We start from the raw sequence: 23,773 nt of genomic DNA, 5'->3' as shown, positions 1-23,773 counted from the left end.
TTTCTAATAGCTTAAAGCATGCATTGAGCAACTTTTATTTGATTTCCATAATATCTTAGCAATTATAGTTAAAGTCTAGCAATATCCAGCTTAATTGATTATAAAAATTATTCTCTCAAGAAATTTAAAAATACTATACTAACTCCTATGATATTTTCAGGAGTGAGTGAATGAGTAGCCATATAATAACATTAATAAATTAGATTTAAGTATATTAAAATGACAGAAATATACTAGTTCAACTAAAGCATAACACAATGCAAAATATAATGCATGATTTCCAGTGCTATGCTTCTTTTGGGACACTGTGTTGAAAATCACATATATTAATATGCCAATATTTTCCATGAACTTTACTAGGCCCTCTGCATGTGTCGTGTTTATTAATTGAACCTCCACAATAAGCTTTTGAATTAATAACTATTATCCAGTATGAGAAATTTAAAAAACAAAGCTCAGTTTACCACAGGTCATAGGTAACAGCAAGAGGATTTGAACCCAAGTCTAGTCTTCCCTCCATATTGTCTGCAGATATGACTATTAAACCAACACGAACTATACTTCATTGGGCTATAACTGATCCCATGAAATATTTTTGATTCATAAAAATTTATTTGTATATATTATGGCATATTCCGTGCTGAAATTGACATTTCTATGACCTACCAATATAGAAACCTATTGGAAAAGTATAGAATTATTTTTAGGCAGGCATATTCTTAGTGAATGCATGCTATGCTTTGGTCTTTCCCGCCTTAGCTATTGAAGCCATCTATTTAACTATTTATCCTAGTGATTAACACCTATCGTTTGGATCTATAGTTTTCCATACCATTTGAGTTTTCTCCATTCAGGATTTTTGGTTATTTCTTTTCTGGCCCATGGAAGTTTTCCACGGTTTTCTTAATGATTAGTGACATTAAATTAAGAAAATTTTTTTAAGTTTAGTATGTTTTTCTGGCTATAAACATATTTCCTTTTTGTATGGCTCTAAATTCTAAGACAATATAATCATTCTTTCTCTTAAATTTCCTATAAATTTCCATGTCAACAATTATTTTTTCTCTTTGGAAGAATTAAGTCCAAAGTAACTATTTCTCTTTTTATTCTCTTTACCTTCTGATACATAAACCCATCAATTCAAGTCAAGAATTAAGTAGCTGTTCTGATATTAACAGAACGACCATTTTGTAGACATCTACCTTTCCTTTATTTCTTATAACAACATTTTGAAGTAAGGAATTTCAATTATCCCCATTTTAGAGATGAGAAACAATAAGCCTAAAGAGGTTAAACGACTTACGTAAGTCAGAAATCATGCACATATTCTAATACATGAATACATTATATAGCCAGGAAAAATTACCATATGTATCAGATACCAAAAATCCATCCTTTTAACCATCAGATCAGAGTTGTTGGGTTTTTTTCCCACTGAAATTCATAGTAAGAAATACATTTTATATCATCGCAAACATACACACCTACATGCATACACATGGATATATGTATATTTATTGTAATTATTTATCTCTGTATATATAACTCAAAAAAGTTCCACAAAACATTTATCATTACTATATTCTTTGAATTACAATGCTTTTCTCTTCTTTTTTATTTATTTACCTTTATTTTATTTTATTCAACTTTATATCAATTACGAAAATGCTGGTCACAACCCAGTGAATTGACTTCATGACTCACTGGTGGTAACCCACAGTTTGGAAAATCTGCCCCAGAGGATATCATCTCCATGTCAATTTTGTACAACACATTAGGATCATTCAACTGGCTGGGTAGTCTATGGTAACTTTCTATAGTGACATCACTGTTTCTCTTTCCTTACTGAACTTTTTGTCACTGTATCTCTATCCTCATAGAGTTACATAGAATCATATGATTTTTGAGCCTGCGGTATTATTTTTTCTAATAAAATTATTTTATTTAGTTATAATATCCATCTCCACCAGCTTGAAATAAAAATTTCCATGGTTTACAATTGAACTGTATGTCTCTGTCTTTTAAAGGTTCTGTTTTCCATTAACATAATTTCTAAATCACTTTGTGATTGACTTTCTGTTTAACACTCAGATATGGGTTTTTGGAAAGACCACAGGTCACCATTTCCATGAAGTGGAGAACTGGTTCTTGCTTTGGAAAATTTTCCAAGTATTTATCTAGAAATATATATTCATGAAATCCTGAATCATCCTCATCAAAATCTGCTTCATTGTTAACTGGGAACTCCCATAGTTTCCCCTCATGTCTCCCCTGGATCATCTCTTCAAAACCATTTTGAAAGGGCTGTGAATTTACTGAGGCTAGCTACTTAGTGAATTCCACACCCCAAGTGAAGGTGATGTCTCTGTTTCAGGTGCTTCTTCAGTAACTGCCTTACTCTCAAAAATATGGAGTCTCTTCCTTTTGAGTATATTTTTCCTATGATGTTTTCTAACATCAGCAGTCTTCTCTTGGCTGTGATCATTGTCAGATCCTTTGTTAAACTAAATCTGATGCACTGGTCTTGCACAAACTCTAACTGTAGCAGATCCGGCAACTTTCATATCTGATAGTATGTTACCAAAACTAATTTTACGTCTTTCTCCATCTTTCTGCGTCTTTGAATCTTCCTAGTGCTGCTGGAACTGCCTGAGCAGCTCTGACTTGGTCGTCATGTTTAGACAACCTAATTCTTAAGAGAAATGTATATTTTTCTATATCCCTATTTCAGATAAAGATTTATCACCAATTCTTGACAATATCTAAGTTATTGCATTTATCTACTTTTGTTGGAATGTCTTTATCAGTGTGTTTGTTCCTCATTTACTCAGCCAGTGTTTCCTGAGCAGCTCACATTTTCAGGCACTCCTCTATGCCCTGAACACAAATGAACATAATGGCAATATCGCTGCTCTCAGAGAGCTCGCCTACTATAATGTGCATACTGCTTTAGAGACAACTGTGAATGTAAGCATTTTTCCAAAACCATTTCTTTATTGAATCCTATTTAAAAATCCTTAATAAAATCTCTCCATTACCTATACCACACTTGCAGATTGTATGCTAAATGACTGACTTTAAAAAAAAAATACAGAAATGGGTTTAAACATTTCTTGATTCTTTCTAATAATAATAACTCAGCAAAAAAATATGTTTCTTACCATGACAACTTGGTAAGGCTCTATTCCATCCAGGTCTTCCATCATCTCCCATGATACAGGTGAGTGTCGAATAACCTTGAAGAACATAACCAGCATCACAGTAATAGGTGACAGTTGACCCTAATTTATAATCCATTCCAAGTCTGGTGCCATTCATTATATTGCCTGGATCAAAGCAGGATTCTCGGAGTTTTGCTGTAAAACAGTGTTGTTATAAAATGAATTGTTTTAAAGTACTATTTTTCTAAGAAACCTTTAAGATTTCTTCATTTCTACCACTAAAAGGAAGGGAAAGCACCAGCATCCTTTCTGCCTCAGAAGGCTTGAAGGACAAAGTAGCCCTTAACCATATCTGCCATTTTGCTAATTCATATTGATTAGTAAGAGAATAAAATTCTTCATTGGTCTTCTCATTAAAAGTAGTATCTAATATATATAGTCAAATATAGCGTATTAGAGTTTATTGTAAATTATTATGTGCTATAATTCAGGCGTAAGTATTTTGAATGACTTCTTTTGGAAAAGAAGCAGGATTTTTTTCTTTAATATTTCTCTATTTAAAAGATCTTCCCCCAAATAATGTACACCCATTCCATGTGACTGAACCTACAAATGATATACTGCCTATACTGAGCTCAGTTCATTTCAACACTAGGAGGAAAGTAAAAGACTCTTTTTCTCTTCCCTGAAACCATTTCTCTTAATCTACCTCCTGTAGCCATTCCCCAAGTTTCTATCAGAGGTCTGGCCATTATAAAATGGCAACAGAATTTTTATGATATCCAGACCATGATCTTTTTGGACAGAGAGTCTATGTCAAAGCTAAGCACTTTCAAAGCTAACAGTAATAGACAATTTGAAAAGTAAAGTCCATTCACAACAAAGGAACTATTTTTTGGCACCCAGATAGTGAACTAAAGAGACTGACAGAACATTTTGAAAATATGTAGAGAAATAGAAAAATAAGTTCATTCATCCAGTTTTGGGAGTAGGCACTAGAACACTGTTGTTAAGAGATCTGGGTAATGCCTTAATATTTCCATTGTATTATTATTATAGATAACTTAAGAAATAATAGACAAATGTGCAATATAAGGGGCATCACAAACTCAGGATAACAAATAAGGTGATTTCTACACTGGAATTTATCTATGTTAATGGGAAGTCGGGAGGTGGGTGAATCTTTGGATATGGCTCTGGAATCATTGGAATTTAAATCAACAATATCCTGGCGTTTGGTTATTACAGAAAATATATTACTATAAAATATCCAAATCTGATTAATTCCAACAGTAAGAATATATTTATCCCATTCATAAAAGTTTGCAGAGTTCAAAGTACTTCAACAGTTATAGGAAATGATGAGAAATTTGTGCTTTAGGAAGAACACTATACAAGATTTCTCCCAATTCAAAAGAGGAAATGGCGGAACTGAACATTTAAATGATTTTAATGGAATATCAGAGGAATGAAGAAAGTCCACTTTATTTTCTTCCTTCCTTCTTTCTAACAAATACTTAAGAGCCCACTTCCCAAATAACTCTGGAAACATGGCAGTTAACAATCAGAAAATATTCTGGCTCTCATGGCATTTACAGTTTACTAAGAATTATATTAAATAGATATTTGCAACCGTGTTGAGTATTGCTAAGGGGAAGCATTCAGGAACCTTCCTGAAAGAGTTGACATCTAAACTGAGCATTGAGAGATGAGTTGACTAGGTGAAAGAGAGATGAGGGGCACTAAGGCAAGCAGGTGTACCGGAGCGAGCGAGACGGAGAAAGCTGCTTCCTGAGTTTCAATCCAAAGCTAAATACGTTGATCTTCTCCCAAGCACATGCGCACATGCGCACATGCATGCGTTATATTCAGACTTCACTATAAAAATTGCTTCCCAATCCAGGGAATTATATTTCTCCCCGGATAAAATAGTCGCACACACTCTTTTCAGGAAAGAACACTCAGGGTGAATACTAAATTGAGTCACTAAGAATGGTCTTTACTGCTGCAGGGGCTGGTTTGTATATTTTTAAGAATAAAACCTCACGTTGAACCTTTCCTTAAACAAGCAGGAAGACACAATGTAATTTTTAGGCAGAATATCAACCTAGCATTTATAGCTGGCCTTCATGAAATTGAGCTAAGTCCCTCGAGAGAAAGGGAAGGATTGAAATTACTGTTTAAAAGAATTAATCTAATCTCTTTGACAAGTCTACCTAGCTAATATTCATTTTTTGAAAAGTTTGCTTTTTACTCTAAAGTTTTCCCAAAAGTTTCTGTGACAGATCAGTAAATCTGTAACACAAACATCCCACGTTTTGAGGAAAGGGAAATATGGTTGACAAATTAAAAATATTGCCTCTACAAAATTTTATATTGCTAGCCTCATTTTGAGAGGACTCATTTATTCCATTATTATGCTTACATACTACTTTAAATCCTTGATGAACAGCTTTCTATGAATAATACTGCCCTTATTTGTTTGCATGGATGCCATAGCAATTACATCTGGAAATTCTGAAAAGACCTGGAGAATCTATATATAAAGGTCTAGGCAGTGGATGAATACGTGATTTTAGTTTTTGAAAAGAATTGTGAGCGGGGTCGGCCCGGTGTCCTAGTGGTTAAGTTTGTGCCCTCTACTTTGGTGGCACAGGATTCACAGGTTTAGATCCCAAGCACAGACCTAGCACTGCTCATCAAGCCATGCTGTGGCATCATCCCATATAAAATAGAGGAAGACTGGTGCAGATGTTAGCTCAGGGACAATCTTCCTCAAGCAAAAAGAGGAAGATTCGCAATAGATGTTAGCTCAGGGCCAATCTTTCTCACAAAAATAACTAAATAAACTGGGTAAACATAAAAAAATTGAGGCAGACAAATTGGTAGCCTTATTTTTTATGAATAATTAATTTTATTTGCCTTAATAGTAGTTTGCCTACTGAATAGATCATAGGTAAAAGAGTTCCTGGCCCTATATTCTCCAAATAAAGTGCATTAGAAGATGTCTGCTGGAAGATGGAAGTGAGCATAAGCAATAAAGCTTATATCTTACCTATGGCTTTTTTTTTTTCATTTTTACAAAACACTTATTTTTCAGAATTTTTCTGCAGGAAATTAAAGTATCCTAATGCTTATTTTAATGAAAAAGTTAGACATTAGAGAGCTGAGAAATATGCCCTGAAGAAGATTCAGCTGGAAAAACTAAAGCTTTACTATGCTCTTTTTTCCATTTTATTCAGGAAGACTGATATATACAATAAAAAACAGGAAGTTGATATATACAATAAGCATATAATTATTGCATATATGTAATAATAAACATATGATATTATAAAGTTTTTATCATACCTTGTACCAGGCATAGAGATAACTAAATAGTGTTTGTTCAGTTCATACTTAAAGATTGATTTATAAATAAATTTCTTTCTGGGCTAATAAGAACCTTAAATATTTTTATTATTAAAGGGATTTTACTTCAAAGTTTATTCCCATATATAGGTATACACTCATGAAGGGACAATTATGAATAGTGTCTTTCTGTTAATAATCAAAAGTACTTATATATTATTTTTGTTTTTGAGAGGTGACCAGAGTATATAATATCCAGCTGCCTGTTATTCACAGAATAGTGGACATGTGTGGATGGGCATATACTTGCTAGCATGACTTCAGCAACTAAGAGCTAAGCTCCTTTCAAGCTATGCATATATTGTAGTCCCCTCATCTGATCATAATCAGTCCCAAGAGGCCCGCCCTATTGGAAGATGCAGGGTTCACATATGGCCAGATCTCCCAGGGTCCTTTTTGAGAATAAACATAAACCATATATGCATCTCTTATTCTGGAAAATATTGCTACAATAGAAATTCAATGACCACCCCCAGAATACCTCAGAGTAGAGTTGAAATGTGGTAGGTTGCTCTTTGAAATTATGTCTTACCTTAAATTGATATGTTAATTTAGGAAGTAATTTATGAGACTTTTAATGTTCTTGGTGCAGGTGGCTAACTTATACCATATATAAACAACTATCATAAGTCTTTCACAGTACATACTGGTGCCTATAAATTGACATCCTCTGTCAGGTAGAGAACCAGCTGCCAGGAGGTCCCCTTCAGTAGTACAAAACTATGTATATTCTCTCTCCATCAAAATCAATATATTTTGTTAAAATAATAAAAAGCACTACTCTAAGTCACATTTGTATAGATATTAAAATTATAAATATTTAAGACACTTAACATTATAATGTAAAATAGTGTTAATATTAAAACAATGCAAATAAAAGCACTGTTTAAACTCTATTTACTCAACTGTAAATATTTACTCAACTGTAAAAATTCATATCACAACAAGATAAATGGAGACTAGGCCTGATTTAAACTCTTTGGGGACATTGCTTTCAAATTAGCAAAACATGTTCCCTTCCACCCCAAACTTCTACTTCTCTATCCCAATTTACTATTATCTACAACACTGGAACATATCCATCATTTGCTTTATGTAAACATAAGGTGACGTCCTTCCAGAATCCATGCTAGCAGGCTTGTATTTTTGTGACGTTTGAATATGGCATTCACTCATCGTTCAAGTGCTTTGTTTGCACAACTACTATGTGTTTGCACACAACCAATAAGTGCCCATCTTTAAGGAGGAAATGGTGCGATAGACGTGAACACAAACAACGGCAACTATACTCTGGTGTGAGCTCTAAAAGAGGTAAGTGCTGGATCTATGGCTTTTTAATTAATGGCCTGATAGCATTATTTAGAGTCAGTCAGGACTTAAAAACTTTACTTTTTCAGTGCTAACAGAAATCATATGCTTAAGTCAAGGTATATGACATGTATTACAAATGACAAAGAAAAGAGTTTTACTCGCCAAGGCCTCCAGGTACGTCAATTCATTTTGGGAGTGCACATTTTATCTTGAAAATTCTCAGATATTTGTCTGTCTATGGCAGAAATAAACATAAAGACCACTTTACCTGCTTTAGAAACTAGACAATTAAAGAGGTAATATTTTTTAAATAGGATAAGAAATAGGGAGGCTGATAAGAAAAGACAGATTCTGGAGACCTTGAGGTGGGAAATGGAATTTTACCATGGACAAGGGTTTTGAGGACCAGTCCAGAGAATTAATTAGGTTGGATTTGGGGAGTATCATGAACTCCGTCCTAACATGATAACGAAATACCATCTGGAGTATAAAATAGGACCTCATGGAATTGTGTGTAAGAGAGTGTTGGTGTAGTAGCTGAGTATGGTCGGGAGTAGCTGTACGGTCCAAGGAGAATTGTAGTTCATGGGATGATTAAATATTTCTCTCTGCCTGTACTCATATTTTTATTGGTCTTTACTCTTATTGGTAATAATACTTTATGTCGTCTTATGCAATTCATTTTAACAATCTGATCCTCAATTTCTTCATTTGTAAAATAGAAATAGCAATACTTATCTCAGAATTCTGTTTAATATTTTTTGTTGTATTTATAAGTGTGCCTACTCAGGAGAAGGACAGAGATAATGCATTAAAAAGAGCTAATCATTTTACCTAGAATAGAGTAAATATATAATAAATAATATTATCTTTTTTTCTTTTTTAGTTTGCTACTGTGGCCCTTTCCTATGGCATCATAAATCCTAAGTTTTTGGAAATAATGGGACATGGAAGTTGATCAAGCTGGGAACTAGGAATGGACATACATTTAACTGACATATGGGCAAGCAGGCTTTAACTTAAGTGCTTAATTTCATAGATTTAGTACAGAATGTTTCGTAGAGAAAGGATTGTGAGGCCAAGTCCAGTTTCCACAAGAAAGAAATCTGTAATAAATTAGCACCCTCCGCCCTGATCATGGTAGTATTTGTGACATTCTTCTTGTATCTTTTATCGTCGCGATCTCTGGAAATGTTTTACTCAATACTAATTCACAATAAACTTAGCTCTACCGTTTTCTTCTCTCTCTCTTTCTTTTTTTTTAAACAGGTCTTATTTACAAGCCTGTCAACTTGCAGATACAAGTAGCTATTCCTAAAGAGCAAAGTTCTCATTTATGAAATACAGGACAGAAATTTATCTTTAAGGTTTCTTACATTTCAATGATGTTATTATTCTATGATTCTAATTATGGTTTGATTTAAAACAGAAAACACTTGTTTAAGCTGCTCAAAACCCATCAACTAAATAATTATTGAACAATTACTATGTGCGGGTACTATTCTAAGGCACTCATTCTATAGCAGTGAATAAACAGAGTTCTTGCTCTGAAAAAGCTTGAATTTTAGTAAACGTGTGGGGAATTAGTGAAGCAAAAAATCTAAATAGGTTTATAACAACTAAAATTCTACTACCTCAAATCACCAAGTCCATGTTTCTACAGGGAAGTTCTAGCAAACATTTAAGAAACAGATGATACCTATCTTACATAAACTATTCTAGATACTACAAAAGCGAGAATGCTTCCAAAGTTAGGCAGTTGTATAATCTTGATCAACGCTCTGTAGACAAGGAAAATATAAGGAAGGAAAATTATAGACTAATCCTATGGTAATAGATCAGGGATAATACATTTTTTAACAGATAGTAATAAGTCTATGGCAATATATACCATAATTACAGAAAATTAATATGTTAGTCCACTGAAATCAGCAAGGTATTTTAAAAATAAAAACTAATGAAACAACTGGTTTTAGCCTACGAATGTAAAGATTTTTTTGGTGTTTTTTGTTTTTTTTTGCTGAGGAAGATTCACCCGGAGCTAACATCTATGCCTATCTTCCTTTATTTTGTAGTATGTGGGCTGCCAGCACAGCATGGCTGCTAACAAAGCAGGGTAGGACCACGCCTGGAAACTGAATACAGGCTGCCAAAGAGGAATGTGCTGAACTTAACCACTAGTCAACCGGGGCTGGCCCTGTAAAGATGTTTTAATGTTATAAAAGCTAAAATATAATTTACAACATTAAGAGCTTCACAAAGGAAAATCGTGATATTTTTAATAGCTGATGAAAAAGCAGTTGATAAAATTCAATCCCTTTATGATTAAACAACTTTTAGTGAACCAAGAATGGAAAGAAATTTCCTATAATTAATAAAGACATTTTGAATAAGAGTGTGGACTCTGGAGCCCACTCTGAATCAAATCTTAGCCTTGCCATATGACTTTGGGCAAATTACTTTGACCTTGTTATGCTAAAACTTCTTCACTCATAGACGTAAATGATTTTTTATATGTAAATAACATTGAAGTGTCCCTGAAAAGGAGTTAAAAAATGTGAGCCCTTAATAAACTGCCACCAACCAATAGCAAACATCATACTTAAAGGTAAAACATTGGGCATATTCTCTTTAAAATCAACAATGACACAAGAAGAAAGAGATCTGAAGCAAATATGGCACAATGTTAAAGTTTGTCAAGTTGGATGATGGATACTTTGAAGTTTGTTTTATTATTCTATATAATTTTCAGTTACTGAAAGTATTTCATAATGAAAAAAAAAAAAGCCAAAGGCTGTCCCAGTGGCATAGTAGTTGAGTTCGCGCACTCTGCTTTGGGAACCCAGGGTTTGCAGGTTTGGATCCTGGGAGCAGACCTACACACTAGTCATCAAACCATGCTGTGGTGGTGCCCCGCATACAAAATACAGGAAGACTGGCACAGATGTTAGCTCAGTGACAATCTTCCTCAAGCAAAAAGAGGAAGATCGGCAACAGATGTTAGCACAGGGCCAATCTTACTCACTAAAAAAAAAGGAAAAAAGAAAAAAGCCAAGTGGTAAGTAATAATTCCAAAGTACATAATTTCAGAACTCAGTTAATAACTTAAGATGAATAATCAGTATGTTTTGAAAAATAAATTTATTTATTGAAAAATAAATTTTAACTTTAAACAACCAAGACCTAATTTTTTCCTACAGTCATTGAGTACAAAACTTAAGAAAAATATATTTATAAATATCCAAGGCATTGTAATATTGATTCATTTAAATACTTGCAGAAATATGCAAAAATATTATAATTATCACTGTAGTTTATTCTCCCTGTTCTGAATATTGACATATTTAAATATCTTTAGATATTTTTTGAAACATAATTATCACTATGCCTTATTCTCCTTTATCACTGAGAGTAGTTTCTGAATAACGATAATTGTGTTAATCTTCAGCTTCCAAAAAGCAACTTTGTTTTTTAAAAAATATTTTGTGGTCTCAGCCAACTCCCAGAGTACACTAATTGCTAATTTGATTACCTGATACATTTCCTTTGGTAGTAATTAGGGAAATGCTACCTTCCTCTTACTGATAAGAAAAGTCTACAATGAGAGCTCTTTTATGAGATGAATTGTAGGTAGTCTGCATTAAGAAATGCACATACAACTAACCATTGACAATGGCCAATACAAAATTATTCTCCTATATAAAATATTCACAATTTAAATCATGATGCTAAAATCAAATGTTCACGTTTACCTTTATATTCTAAATGAAATCCAGTGTAACTAACAGATCCATCACTCCGAAAAGCCAAATGCATGTTATTTGAGCTGCTTTCTATTCTCTCTGGTAACTTGCTGTCTTGAAAACTTCCAATCAGTGGGCTGTTACTGTCTGGTCCATCATATATATAGAGGAAGTCATAGTTTGGTTCTATGCTAAAACTAAAAAAAGGAAGAAAGAGAGAAGGAAGCACAATGATTATTACTAAGGCATTAAGCCTAATAGTCATATAATCATATATTAATTGAATAAATATCTTTAAAAATAACAAAAGACCCTGTCAAAATAAGCCACTTTGAAAATTCACCTGGCAACAACATGTGGAATATGAATATCAACACCACAAAAGAAAAAAGACATCTTGATATTTTCAAATATTTCTAAGTTGGCATTGCATCTACAGGCAATACAAACGATCGTATAGCAAATCGTTAAGCTGATGAAAGAGTACAGAATTTGGAGTCAGAGGTATAGGTTCAAGCCTTGCTTCTGCTCATTAGCTACTTATCCTTATGCAATTTACTTTATATCAGTAAAGTATGGAAGATATTACCTATTTTTTAAAATATTTATCCAGATATTTTACATCATGAAAACACAACCTCTTTTTTCTTTGGTACTATTTGCTTTAAACTTCAAAATTTATGAGCAGTTTTGTTGTTTTAAAATTCAACTCTACTTATCAGACTCGAGCAAAAGTTCAAAATACAAATTTGCATTTAAATAACTCAAATGAAACTGCACATTGTATTAGGCATTCTTTTTCCTGAAAGTAAATATATTTTCTTCTTTTACAACTTAACATAGGAGAAATCAAACCAATACACTATCTGTCAAAATTATACATTGTGTGAACAAGGACATTTTAGCATGTAAATTATTCAAATCAATATTTTAATAGTGTAAAAGTCTGCATAATAAACTTGCCTTAACAATCTTCAAAAGTACGAGAATTGTCCCATAATGATTATACAACCCACATATTTAGAAGGCAGAAGACACACAATCATTCGTCTATTACCAGCTCATAAGGTGGCAGAGAAAAGGATGGACTTAATTGGGTCATTAAGAAAAGTGAACAAGTTCATGATATAAAATAAAACTAGTAAAGCTTGCCATTGTTAACTTCCATCAGTGGAGAAACCATTTTGTCAAGTTTTATCATCTTTGCATCTAAACAAGAAACTTGTTAGGTGAAAGATATTATTTCCAAATCTACTGGATTTATACAGGTTAAGTTTCCACAACAATTCTAATCCTTTAGGTATGCACGTATAAGGTGGGGGGAGTCTGGCTAGTTTACTTGTACATAACAGTGGCGAAGAAAGACTGAGCTAATGCAGAAGTTCCCAACCTTTCCATATACAAGGAACCCTGTAACATGAGAAAATTGGGGGACCACTATCATACTGTTATATTTTGTTTTAATTTATTCAATAGTTTCATAAGTCTAATTTAATTAATTACTCTTGAAACCTTTCAGTGAATATGGGGCCTGCATTTTGGTAACTTTGCTGCAATAAAGTAGAAATCAGAGGACAAGCCCTTATTTCATTACTCTTGACCCCTGTTCTCAAGTAAAACACAATCTTTCTGAACATCTCTTTCAACATTAACGTTGAGGAGAATTACAACTTCCTCACCGGTCTCACTGTTGGGAGAATCACTAGAAACAAGTGATTTGTAACTGATATATTATAGCGCTATGTATTATCCTTGGAAGGCCAAAAGCCTATTTAACAATGGATTGCAGTACATTTCTTTTTCATTTCTAGTTTGGGCTTAAATAAATATTTCAAAATACTGATTTGTAACTTCTTGGAAAATGAGAATAAAACAAAAAATAGTCTTTTTCTAGGAAATTTTAGAATCCTAGCTGTAATGAGTATTTTTCCTGAAAAACTAGAAAGTCAGTACATTCTAATAGTACTCTCTATTTTACAAGGCACTTTCATAAATACTAACTTGATCTTGTCAATAATCCTGAGATATAAGGAAGGGATTATCCTTGTCACTTTCCCAATGAGTAAGTACACTAAGGCCCTGAAACATCAGAGGTCTCCCCAAACTCACAGAATAAATGACACAGCTGGACATCAAATTCAGGTCATGCACTTCATGTAATATGGCCTTCTACCACTTAGTTATTAACTAAAATAATTTTATAAGTATATTAAGCCCTGTATCATACCTCTTGACATTTCTAATGTCTGTACTGCCATTTCCTCAACTATAAGAATGGAAGTAATAGTCCTTACCTCAGGAAGTTGTCTTATAACTGGGTCCTGCCATATAACTAACATTATCTTAACTGTTATTTTGTTATTGTCAATTATATATGTATCACTACAAACTATAGAAACAAAAATTCCATATATTTACACTTTAAAAAATTTTCACGCATTCAAATTATTTCTTTAATTTTTTAAAAATCCGGCTTCCATATATTAGAAAAAAATGCATATTTAAGCTTAATATTTTACATAAATACCAAACAGCTTGGACACACTAGCAGAAAGAGGTGTTGTGTTACTAGGGTCAATGCACATCAGTCTTGGACATTGAAGACTAGGAACACTTCTACTTAGGGCCTCTCTGAGTTGCTCATACCTAACACTCCCATTTAAATCTTAAGGGGAAAAGTTAGGGCAGGTTTTGTGATATCTATTAGCTCAGTGTGGGGACACAGAGGCTCATTCAAATAATTAACTTCACCAAGGTAACATAGATGACAGTGGCAGAGTTAGGGCTCAACATCAGCCACCTCCTTTCCTACATAAGAAGCTGCATCCTCCACTACTTCAGTACTAAGCTAACCCTGCAACTGACATTGCTAAACGACAAATGTAAATTCTGGAACACTCCTGTGTAAAGTTCTATCATGAGACAAGTTCTGCTGAGAAATCATACAGAGATGATCCATCAAATTCTGCTTTGCAGGCTTGACTTCATGAGACCACCAAAAAGGGCGGTAGTTAGAACATATGTCTTCCCAAGCCCAATGGCAGTGCTGCATATATGAGTATTTAGACGCTTCCAAAGGGTTTGGGTGGTGCACACGTGGGAGGAAAAAATCCTTGAAGTATTGACCTTTTAATCTTGAAGTTTAGGAAAAACTGAATTTTTTGAAGCAGTGATGGTTAAGTACAGGGAGGGAGAAAAGTTTATAAAGGAATCACATTTCATGAAAGTCAATAAACCATTCACCTTTAACATGTTTCCTCTACACTGGAATCTGGTGAAGATGCTCACTCACCACTAGCCCTCAGAGCTGCACTGGCATCTGTGCTATGATACAAGGCTTTGCAAACTGCTGACTATGAAGTATTAGTATTGGAATTAGTAAAAAATAATAAAAATGTCATGTATAGAAATAAAATTTGCCTAGTGCAAATGCTAAAGCAAAATGACCAAAAAGATTTTTTAAACATGGAAATGTCCAGGAACTCACCTGATAAATGCCAAGGAGATAACATAGTCTGCATTGACGGTGATGGTCCAGTCACAGTCCCTGCTATGGGGATACGGATGAGGGAAGTTGGGCGAAAGAATAAACCCTGAAGATCCTGTTAAATTGCCTCCACAGGGTGCTTTAATTTAAACAAACAAAACCCTTTAAGTAATTAATAAAATTTATCAGCTATCAATATTTGCGAAAACACTTCTCTAAAAAAGTTTTGGAGGTTTTGTACAGACTTGACTTTTTATAGTACTGGATGCTTGAATGCTGCATTGTCTTTCAAGAAAGACTATTAAAATATTAAATACATACATACATACATGAATACGTTGAATTTAGCTGCTTTACTGGCTTCAAAAGACAAGAAAAAATTATATATATATATATTTCTCTCTTTTATTACTATTTTGTTTCATGTAAAAGATAAGCATTTAGAAGAGGGGTAAAGATCATCTCCCCATGGTTACTAAGAAAAAGTCTGAAGATCACTATAAAAGGTTAGAAACAAAACAAAGCAAAACAAAACCTCTAATAATAAGTAGAATAATAGGATATGAGATAGTTGACTCATTTTCATTTCTTCTCTGGTAGCTTTTTACCTGTTTATGGAGGAAGAGGCTTCAATAATAGTTAATGAGTGAGAATGGATAATTATCTAAGAACCTACAGCACTTGCATTAAAAAGCTGTTATACTAATTAAGATATTTCTAAATTCTAGTTGTCTGATTTATTGATGAAAGTGGACAGTTACTACAGTTATCATTGCAGCCCCAAACAAAAGTTTGTGTAATGCTTCAATGGAGAGGCTCAAGAAATTATCAGTGAAATTCAGAGAACAGAATCTTCAGGGGATTACTGTTGAAGTCTGTTAAACGTAGCTTAAGATAAGAAAACAACATATTCCACGGTGCTGGTAGCTTCAGAGAGAGATTGCAATTGGGATTCTCATGATCTCATGATGTCTCCTTACACATAATCAGCACATCAGCATTCTTCTCTTATCTGAGTTTTAAAATTACAGTTTTCTCAGATAAATTTTACCATTCAGTTATAAGGCATACAGATTCTTTTGACAGCATAAAACTGGTTTTGAAAGAAGGAGAATTTTGGTTCTGGCAACATTTCAGATCTCTGTTCTTTGCCTGAGACTAGATATGCAAAATCATCCTTAGAATTTGGTAATTTTTGCCACCTAATTATGGATGTTCACTATTACATCTCTCCATGCCCTTCTACCCTTGACTAGTACCTCAGTCACAGTAGATGACCTCAGCTCCTACTCTACTAAGAATATTTATTTGCTAAGACTTAATTTATTCATCACTTCACCTATCACATGTTCATTTTTGTCATATCTTATCAAATGATTAGACAAAAACTATCTCAAATTTCTGTAGTCTTTCCTCTTCAAACTCCAACGCCTCCTGAATATTTCTCTCTACAATCGGAGGATAAAGAGTTCCTCCTATTAATCAGGATAACACCCTCAACCTGTCACATAATCCCTCTTCCTTCTCCAGAACTTCATTCATTTACCTCCTTTATTCTCTCTGGCTTCTTCCCCTTTGTCCACAGACATGCTCAAGTCTCTTTCATCCTAAGCATAAAACAAAGTTCCCTATGACCTATTTCCTTTCACCTTTTTTTCAACCAAAAATGTTAAATTTTACCTGATGGTTAAGAAATCCCTTTACCCCTTTTGTGTTTGGTTAAATGGCTCAATGTGAGGAACTGCACTTCTCCATATGACTCAGAGAAGACCCACTTATCATGTCTTAGAGAAGACCCCAGAAATAAGTCCTCCTCGTTTTCTTATGACAGACTAGACACAGCCCCTGCAAATTCCCATTCTTTGCCCTAATTGATAAGCTGAATTGCTTATCCCCACTGATCAATCAGAATAAAATGCTTGTAACCAAACTTGGGTTAAGCTTCTCTCCCTCCTCTAGGACCCTGAACTTTGCCCACCCTCAGCCTTGAGCAAGCACGCAACCCCTGCTGAGGACAGACTGGAGGCAGAGCACAACATTCTCTGATCTACTCTCCAATCTGTCCCCTCTCTTCCCACTTCCCCACATATGCTTCTTCCGATCCTCTTGTATATACAAGTCCTGTTGCCTAACTCTCGAGCTGCTTGTAGGGCTCATGGTCATGTTGTTCTCCTTATCACAATAGTAGTTCCCCTACCCATACCCTGTAATAATTCCTTTTGAACAAAAGTCTCTCCTTACTTATTTCAGATTTATTTTTAATTTTCACAACTAAGTCTTCTGAAAAGGAGATCTAATCTTAATGTCTCTTTCTTCACCTATGTGCTACATTTACCTATAAGCAGACTAACATGATTAGCAAAGTAGGTCATCAGTTTCACATGCTATTTCTCAAAGAAAGGCATCAAAGTATTCATCCTGAGAGAACTTGTCTTAAGGCTTAGTATTTTTTTTTATTTTAGATTATATTTAGAGAGACACAATAACCTTTTTGTTGCTTAGGGACTCTAGATGTCTTCATTTGGTCCTTTCTACCTCTCATGCTGCCTCCAGCCGTTGCTGTCTCCCTCAGCCTCCTTGCCCCCAACACAAATGCTTTTTAGCTCACCCTGAAAGGACTTTTGTATTGACTAATAAAATCGAGAATTTTCTGCCTTTATCTTTCTCTTCACATCTGTAGTCATTCTTAACTGTTGACTTTCACCTTAAATTCATTCTCCTTGTTTTTGGAAATCTACTTCTAATTTTCTTCTAATTTCTTTGTGCAGACCTCAGTTTTATTGTCAACACTTCTTGGAATTTCACTTCATCTATAATTTTAGTATTCTCCTAAATTGCTTGCCTAGACATCTCTCATTTTCACTCCACTACATTCTTCCTTGTTGACCACATCCAAATTTTGACTTTATTTTCCACTTATACCCTGATGACTTCTTTTTCCCATCTTCTCTAGCAGATTTCTCTGCTTAACTCTAAACCATATGCCCAAGTGTTTACTGGCTGTCTCTACCTGATAGCCTACGTGCAAATCAAACACAGAATATCTAACGTAGCCAAACCTCAACTCAAATTTGCTTCTCCTTCTGCATTCTGAGGTTGTTTGATTAGCACTATCATCCTCCTATATTCCCAAGCTAGAGGCCTAAGATTCTTCTCTTTTCTTCACTGCACCCTTGTATCCAATCCATCAAGAAGCACTACCAAGACTCTACCTCCCAGATCCTCGTACACATTTTCAACCTAGCTCTTCTTTCTTTGCCTTCTACCATATTTCTAGATCTGACTCTTATCTACCTCCAGAATTATTGCAATGGCGTCTTGTTTCCCATGCCTCTAATATAATCTAGTTTCCTTCAAATCATCTCAGTGAAAACATCTAGTCATTCTATGCCTATGCATAAAATTCTGCAGTTGTTTCACATTGCCTTAAAGATAATGCTCCAACTCCAGTACAGCTTGCATGAGTTGACCCTTGCAACCTTTCCAATTACATCAACCACCAATCTAAACACATAATTTACACTCAAATACTATCAAATTGCTTACAGTTCCTTGTACTGAAATGCCTTTGCCCATGCTATTTGTTTTTCCTGAAATGTTTTTTTCCCTTCTACATTTGTATAACTCTTGCTTATGTTTCAAGATTCATCACTGCCTCCAGGAAGTTTTCCTGGAAATCCCCAACCTGGCCTCTGCTTCAGCTATTTCCAACTGACTCTGGTATCCATAGAAACCTCTGCATATCTCCATTACTTCCCTTACTATATTTTATTTAAATATTCCTTTTAGGTGTGTGCATTCATCACTAATCTGTAAGCTAAAAACTGTGTCTTATATGTTATTTTATACCTAGAATTCAGCACATACTACACATTCTATAATTTTTTTGTTGAATTACTAGTGGCTCTTTTATTGATTATAAAGATAATGAAGATGACTACAGATGAATGTGTAATTTAATTTGTAGCTATGTGTTTTGATAAAAATAACAGTATATTTTCCCTTGGGAACCTTTAAAATAATATGCGAATTTGAAAAAGAATGAGAGAAATATGTGTAACAATGGCAAATGTATATATGTACGAAAGATGGGAATGATAGCAAAATGTTGTTTGTGGGTTTTTTTCACATGCTAAAGCAGAAGAATTATGCGTAATTTGGTGGAGCATGTGGCAGCAATTTTATTCATTTGTTTCAATTTTATTTATTTTTCACAAGGAACACGGGTCTTTTGTATTGTTAGAAATTTTATACACTTGCACATGTCCATATATATATTTATACATGTATATCATTTATCACAAAAGATGCAGAAAATCCATTACATATATTTTTAAGCATCTTACTGGATATTTTACATGATTATACTATTATTTGAACTCAGGATCCTTTAAAATTCTTTAGATTCTATTATTTAAATTATTTATCAAGGTTCTCCCAGTATACTTCATTGCTATAGTTGATTTTGAAAATCTACAAAAGCCATTGAGGTAGGGAGAGACATTATTTGACATTTGTATATCCCAAACACTCAGTGAGTAAAGAATATTCTCTTTGCCTTAAATATCCTAAACTGTAAATAGCATTTGGAAAATACATTTTTATTTTTATGCATGTAATCATAAAGCATCAGAATAAAATTCTCCTCAAGTCAAATAGATTTATGAATCAAATTTTCAGTTAGGCTTCATGGAATTCTGATATTAATGATTTGTTCTAAGCGTAGTTTCTCATGAGGCAGTTATATGGGCAACTACTGATAACTATTTTATAATCTTCTTAATTTTTTCTCCCCAATTCAGTTTTATTTGGGTCTGCTGTCTTTCTCAGCAGCCCACCCACACTAATATCTTTGTTATTTACCTTCATATTGAGTGCTGCTACTTTCCCTGTGGCAATGTCAAAGTAATCTTCACACTGTCAATTTTGTTGGAATGAATTCTATTAACTCTTAAAGATGACGTCCTTCTGTTTGATACTTGCTATAAAGCTGACTACTTCTACATGCAAGCAAAATGCTTTATGCTCCGGGGTCTGAGACACAGACTTATGGAGTTTCTAAAAAGTTCAGGGTTTAATCTCTGGCATAGTATTTCCAATCATGGAGTTCTTTCTTATCAGTTTCAGAGGTCAAGCTTTTTGCAGCCTTAGCAATTTTTCAGACTTTTTTTTTAAGTTATTTTCTTCCTCAGAGAATCTCTAATGCATATCCTCTCCTCAAGCTATTTTTTCCTACCAAAAAATAATACACAGCACCATAATCCATACAAAAAACTTTCCACAACCTGCTTGATTTAAGTAAGATTGTAAGATTTAGTATTCAATTTTCTCTTTTTTCTAGAATTAGGACTTACTAGCCAAAATCTTGTCTACAAATGGAATTTTATAACAGTCTATCTCAAAACACTTTAATCTTTTACGTCTTGGATTTTTGTGTTTCCTAGAATTTCTGTGTAAAGTCTTTCACTATTTTAGGATTCTAAACATAAAAACATTTGACATAGTATAGCCTTTCTGGTACTTCTAATAAGCAACATTGTTTAATGAAGCTTAAGAATCACCATAAGGCAAGAAGCTCTACAGTAAGCCGGTAGTGTTCTATCATTTCCACGTTGCACAAAGATACTCTTAACAAGATAATCAAATTCCAACTAATTGGAAGTAGTGTTTTAATTTAATTAGGATTTTTTAGCTTAACTGAATAGTAAAAAAAAAATGAAAATTTCATTGTTTCAGTCTCTTTTTCCTTGAAAATGTTTCTTAACAGTATTTTTTCTCCTGCTTTTATGAGTGCAGTTACAGCAAATGTAAATTGATCAATGTTTGATGATTTAGAATGTTGTAGTGGTACATGCAGAGCAACATAGGTGTGAGTGGAAATAATAAAGTGTAAAGGGAGATATGGCTAAACCCAAACTGGCTCAAGCTATGTGCTTATTTTGTGGGGTTTTTTTTTAAGTCTCTTTAACAAGCCTTTTTCCTTGGCATCTATCTCATTTTCTGCAGAAGTCTAGAACTGTGTGTCTACTCCCTGGCTTGTTTGAGATTTTAGATGTGTTTTGTTTTGTGCATTATGTTTTCAAAATTCCAACATACAAAATAGAAAAAATGTTACATAAAAATTCAGAGTTTTTAGTTTTCATTTCACTGGAAAGTAGGTTTAAAAGAACAGAGAACTTGTCTGTCTTGTTTTACTGCTAAAGCCTCAGTGCTCAGAACTATGCCAAGGACACAGTGACTGTCTAATGAATTTGAGTGTGTGACTCCTGAATAACAAGTTAAAACATGGGGTAAAATAAATCTGAATAATTGAGTGCTTGAGTTTGTTCACTTCTGACTGAATTACTAAATTGAGTTACTATAACATTATAACTCAAAAAAATCACTGTGAAATGATTATTAAAAATGTATTTATGGGGCTGGTCCAGTGATGTTGTGGTTAAGTTCGTGCACTCTACTTCGGTGGCCTGGGGTTTTCGAGTTCGGATCCCAGATGTGGACCTAGCGCTGCTCATCAAGCCATGCTGTGGCGTTATCCCACATAAAACAGAGGAAGATTGGCACAGATGTTACCTCAGTGACAATCTTCCTTAAGCAAAAAGAGGAAGATTGGCAACAGATGTCAGCTCAGGACCAATTTTCCTCACAAGAAAAAAAAAAGTATTTATGAGTTGAATATAGGTGAACAAAAATAAGGGTTAGTCTCCCAAATGTGCTAAATCTGTGTATGCTGAATGCTATAGGAAATACAACGATGAACAAGATATGGGATCTTCTCTCAAGTTGCTTCTGTGTAGTAAGTGAGAGAATATGTAAATAAATAAAATTTTGAGTAGAGAGAACATAGTTTGGTCAAAATTTATTGTAAATTTAAGATGATACCAATTCTAAAACACTTGATGTAAAAAGTTTAAGATTAAAATAGTTTAATTTTATAATGAGTTTTTCCTAAAGATCATATAGCAGGTTTTCCCACTATTTTCATTTCAAAGGTGGTACATCCCTCCAACTTTTTCTCAGATCTAGTAGAGAAATAATATATATCTTAATTTTCTACAGTCTAACTTGGGGAGTCAAGAACACAGCATGGAGACAAAAAGACAGTTGTAAGGATGAACCGAGCTGCTGTCAATCCTTAGATCATCAAAATAAAACCTAATATTCTTTTGGAATACATAAATTGAATGCAAAGTCAAAGTTTTGAAATTCAAATGTAAGTTTCGATAAAATTTTCAATAAATAACCATTGCCGAGGCAAGATTGATTTGGTCCATTTTAAATATTGAATATGAATCCACTCTTTAAATTTTAAAAGGAGTGGATATCTATATTTATATAGTAGACAAGGGAAGATTAGGATTTTTCAAGAGCTCTGAGACTTAACTTTTCCTTTTATATGACCTTAGAATCATTGAGAATCAATAAATTATGGACCGTCTCTCTACTCGGAGAAAAATGATAATTATTTATAATTTTGTGCATTTTTTGAAGACTGAAATCTTAGACTCCCAAATAGAACCTATTCTACAATATTGTTCTTAATTAATAACATCAATAACAGGTTTTAACCATTGTTTTATACTTATATAAAATTTTAATTGTTCTTTAATTCATACCTATACAGACTGGTGGGCTGGGCTGCCAGAAGTATCGATTTTCTACCTGGATGCAGGTTATTCTTTCCTCTCCTTGAAGCTCATATCCTGGGTCACACTGAAAAACAACAGTATCCCCAGGTTCTCGTCCATCCCCATTTCGCGTCCCATTCATGGGAACCCCTGGGTCACGACATGCAGTGGCAACAGAACCTATGAAAAGACAGAAACAAACCGTTAGTTTTGATTATACCAAAATCAATTTCGAAGTTCCAGTTTGCACTTTCCACATATCTATGTGCTTTTAGAAAATTAACTTAAAAATTCCGGGGCCAACTTTTAAAAGCTGGCATAATAAATACTTTTTAATTTATTTTTGTTAAATAATTTTTGTGCTAACTTGTTTCAAGAAAGGGCATGGAATTATAGTAGCTAAATAATAGATTTACTTGCAATCTATTATTTTGATGCTCTGTGAAAGATACTGTGAAGAAGATAAAAAGAAAGCTGCAGACTGGGAGAACATATTTGCATGAGATATATTCCACAAAGGACTTGTGTCAAGAATATATAAAAACTCTTAAAATTCAACTGGGAAAAAAAAAGGAAGAAGAAAAACAATCCAATTACAAAATGGGCAAAAAACATTTCAATGAAGAGAATACCAGATGGCACATGAAAAGATGTTCAACAACATTAGCCATTAGGGAAATGCAAATTAAAACCACAATGAGACATTACTACATACTTATCAGATTGACTAAAATAAAAAATATGATAACACCAAATGCTGGCAAGATTCTGGAGAAAACTGAATTATTCATACAATGCTGGTGGGAATATAAAATGGTACAGCCACTCTAGAAAGAAGTATGGCAGTTTCTTGCAAAACTAAACATGTGCTTGACATACAATCCAATGACCGCACTCTTATCAAGTGCAGTTTTATCCCAGAAAAGTGAAAGCTTATGTTCACATAAAAAGCCGAACATCAATGTTCATAGCAGCCTTATTTGTAATAGCTGAAAACCAGGAACAACCCAAATGCCCTTCAACAGGCGAAGG

At 33.8% G+C, this 23,773-nt stretch overlaps 1 protein-coding gene across 1 annotated transcript in view; it reads right to left on the bottom strand.

Moving 5' to 3' along the window:
• CSMD3 (CUB and Sushi multiple domains 3) overlaps window positions 1-23,773 on the bottom strand; it is a 1,175,747-nt gene that overhangs the window by 240,485 nt on the left and 911,489 nt on the right. The window contains exons 28-31 of the mRNA XM_046642300.1: window positions 22,730-22,921; window positions 15,114-15,252; window positions 11,636-11,823; window positions 3,162-3,356 (exon numbers count right to left, since the gene is read on the bottom strand). Of these exons, the coding sequence (XP_046498256.1) occupies window positions 3,162-3,356; window positions 11,636-11,823; window positions 15,114-15,252; window positions 22,730-22,921 (714 nt within the window). The remainder of the gene's footprint in view (window positions 1-3,161; window positions 3,357-11,635; window positions 11,824-15,113; window positions 15,253-22,729; window positions 22,922-23,773) is intronic.

The sequence above is a fragment of the Equus quagga genome, chromosome 16 (genome assembly GCF_021613505.1).
Source record: "Equus quagga isolate Etosha38 chromosome 16, UCLA_HA_Equagga_1.0, whole genome shotgun sequence".
Taxonomy (NCBI): Eukaryota; Metazoa; Chordata; class Mammalia; order Perissodactyla; family Equidae; genus Equus; species Equus quagga.
Note: the sequence above shows the minus strand (reverse complement) of the source record. Positions and strands in the feature narration are given on the sequence as shown.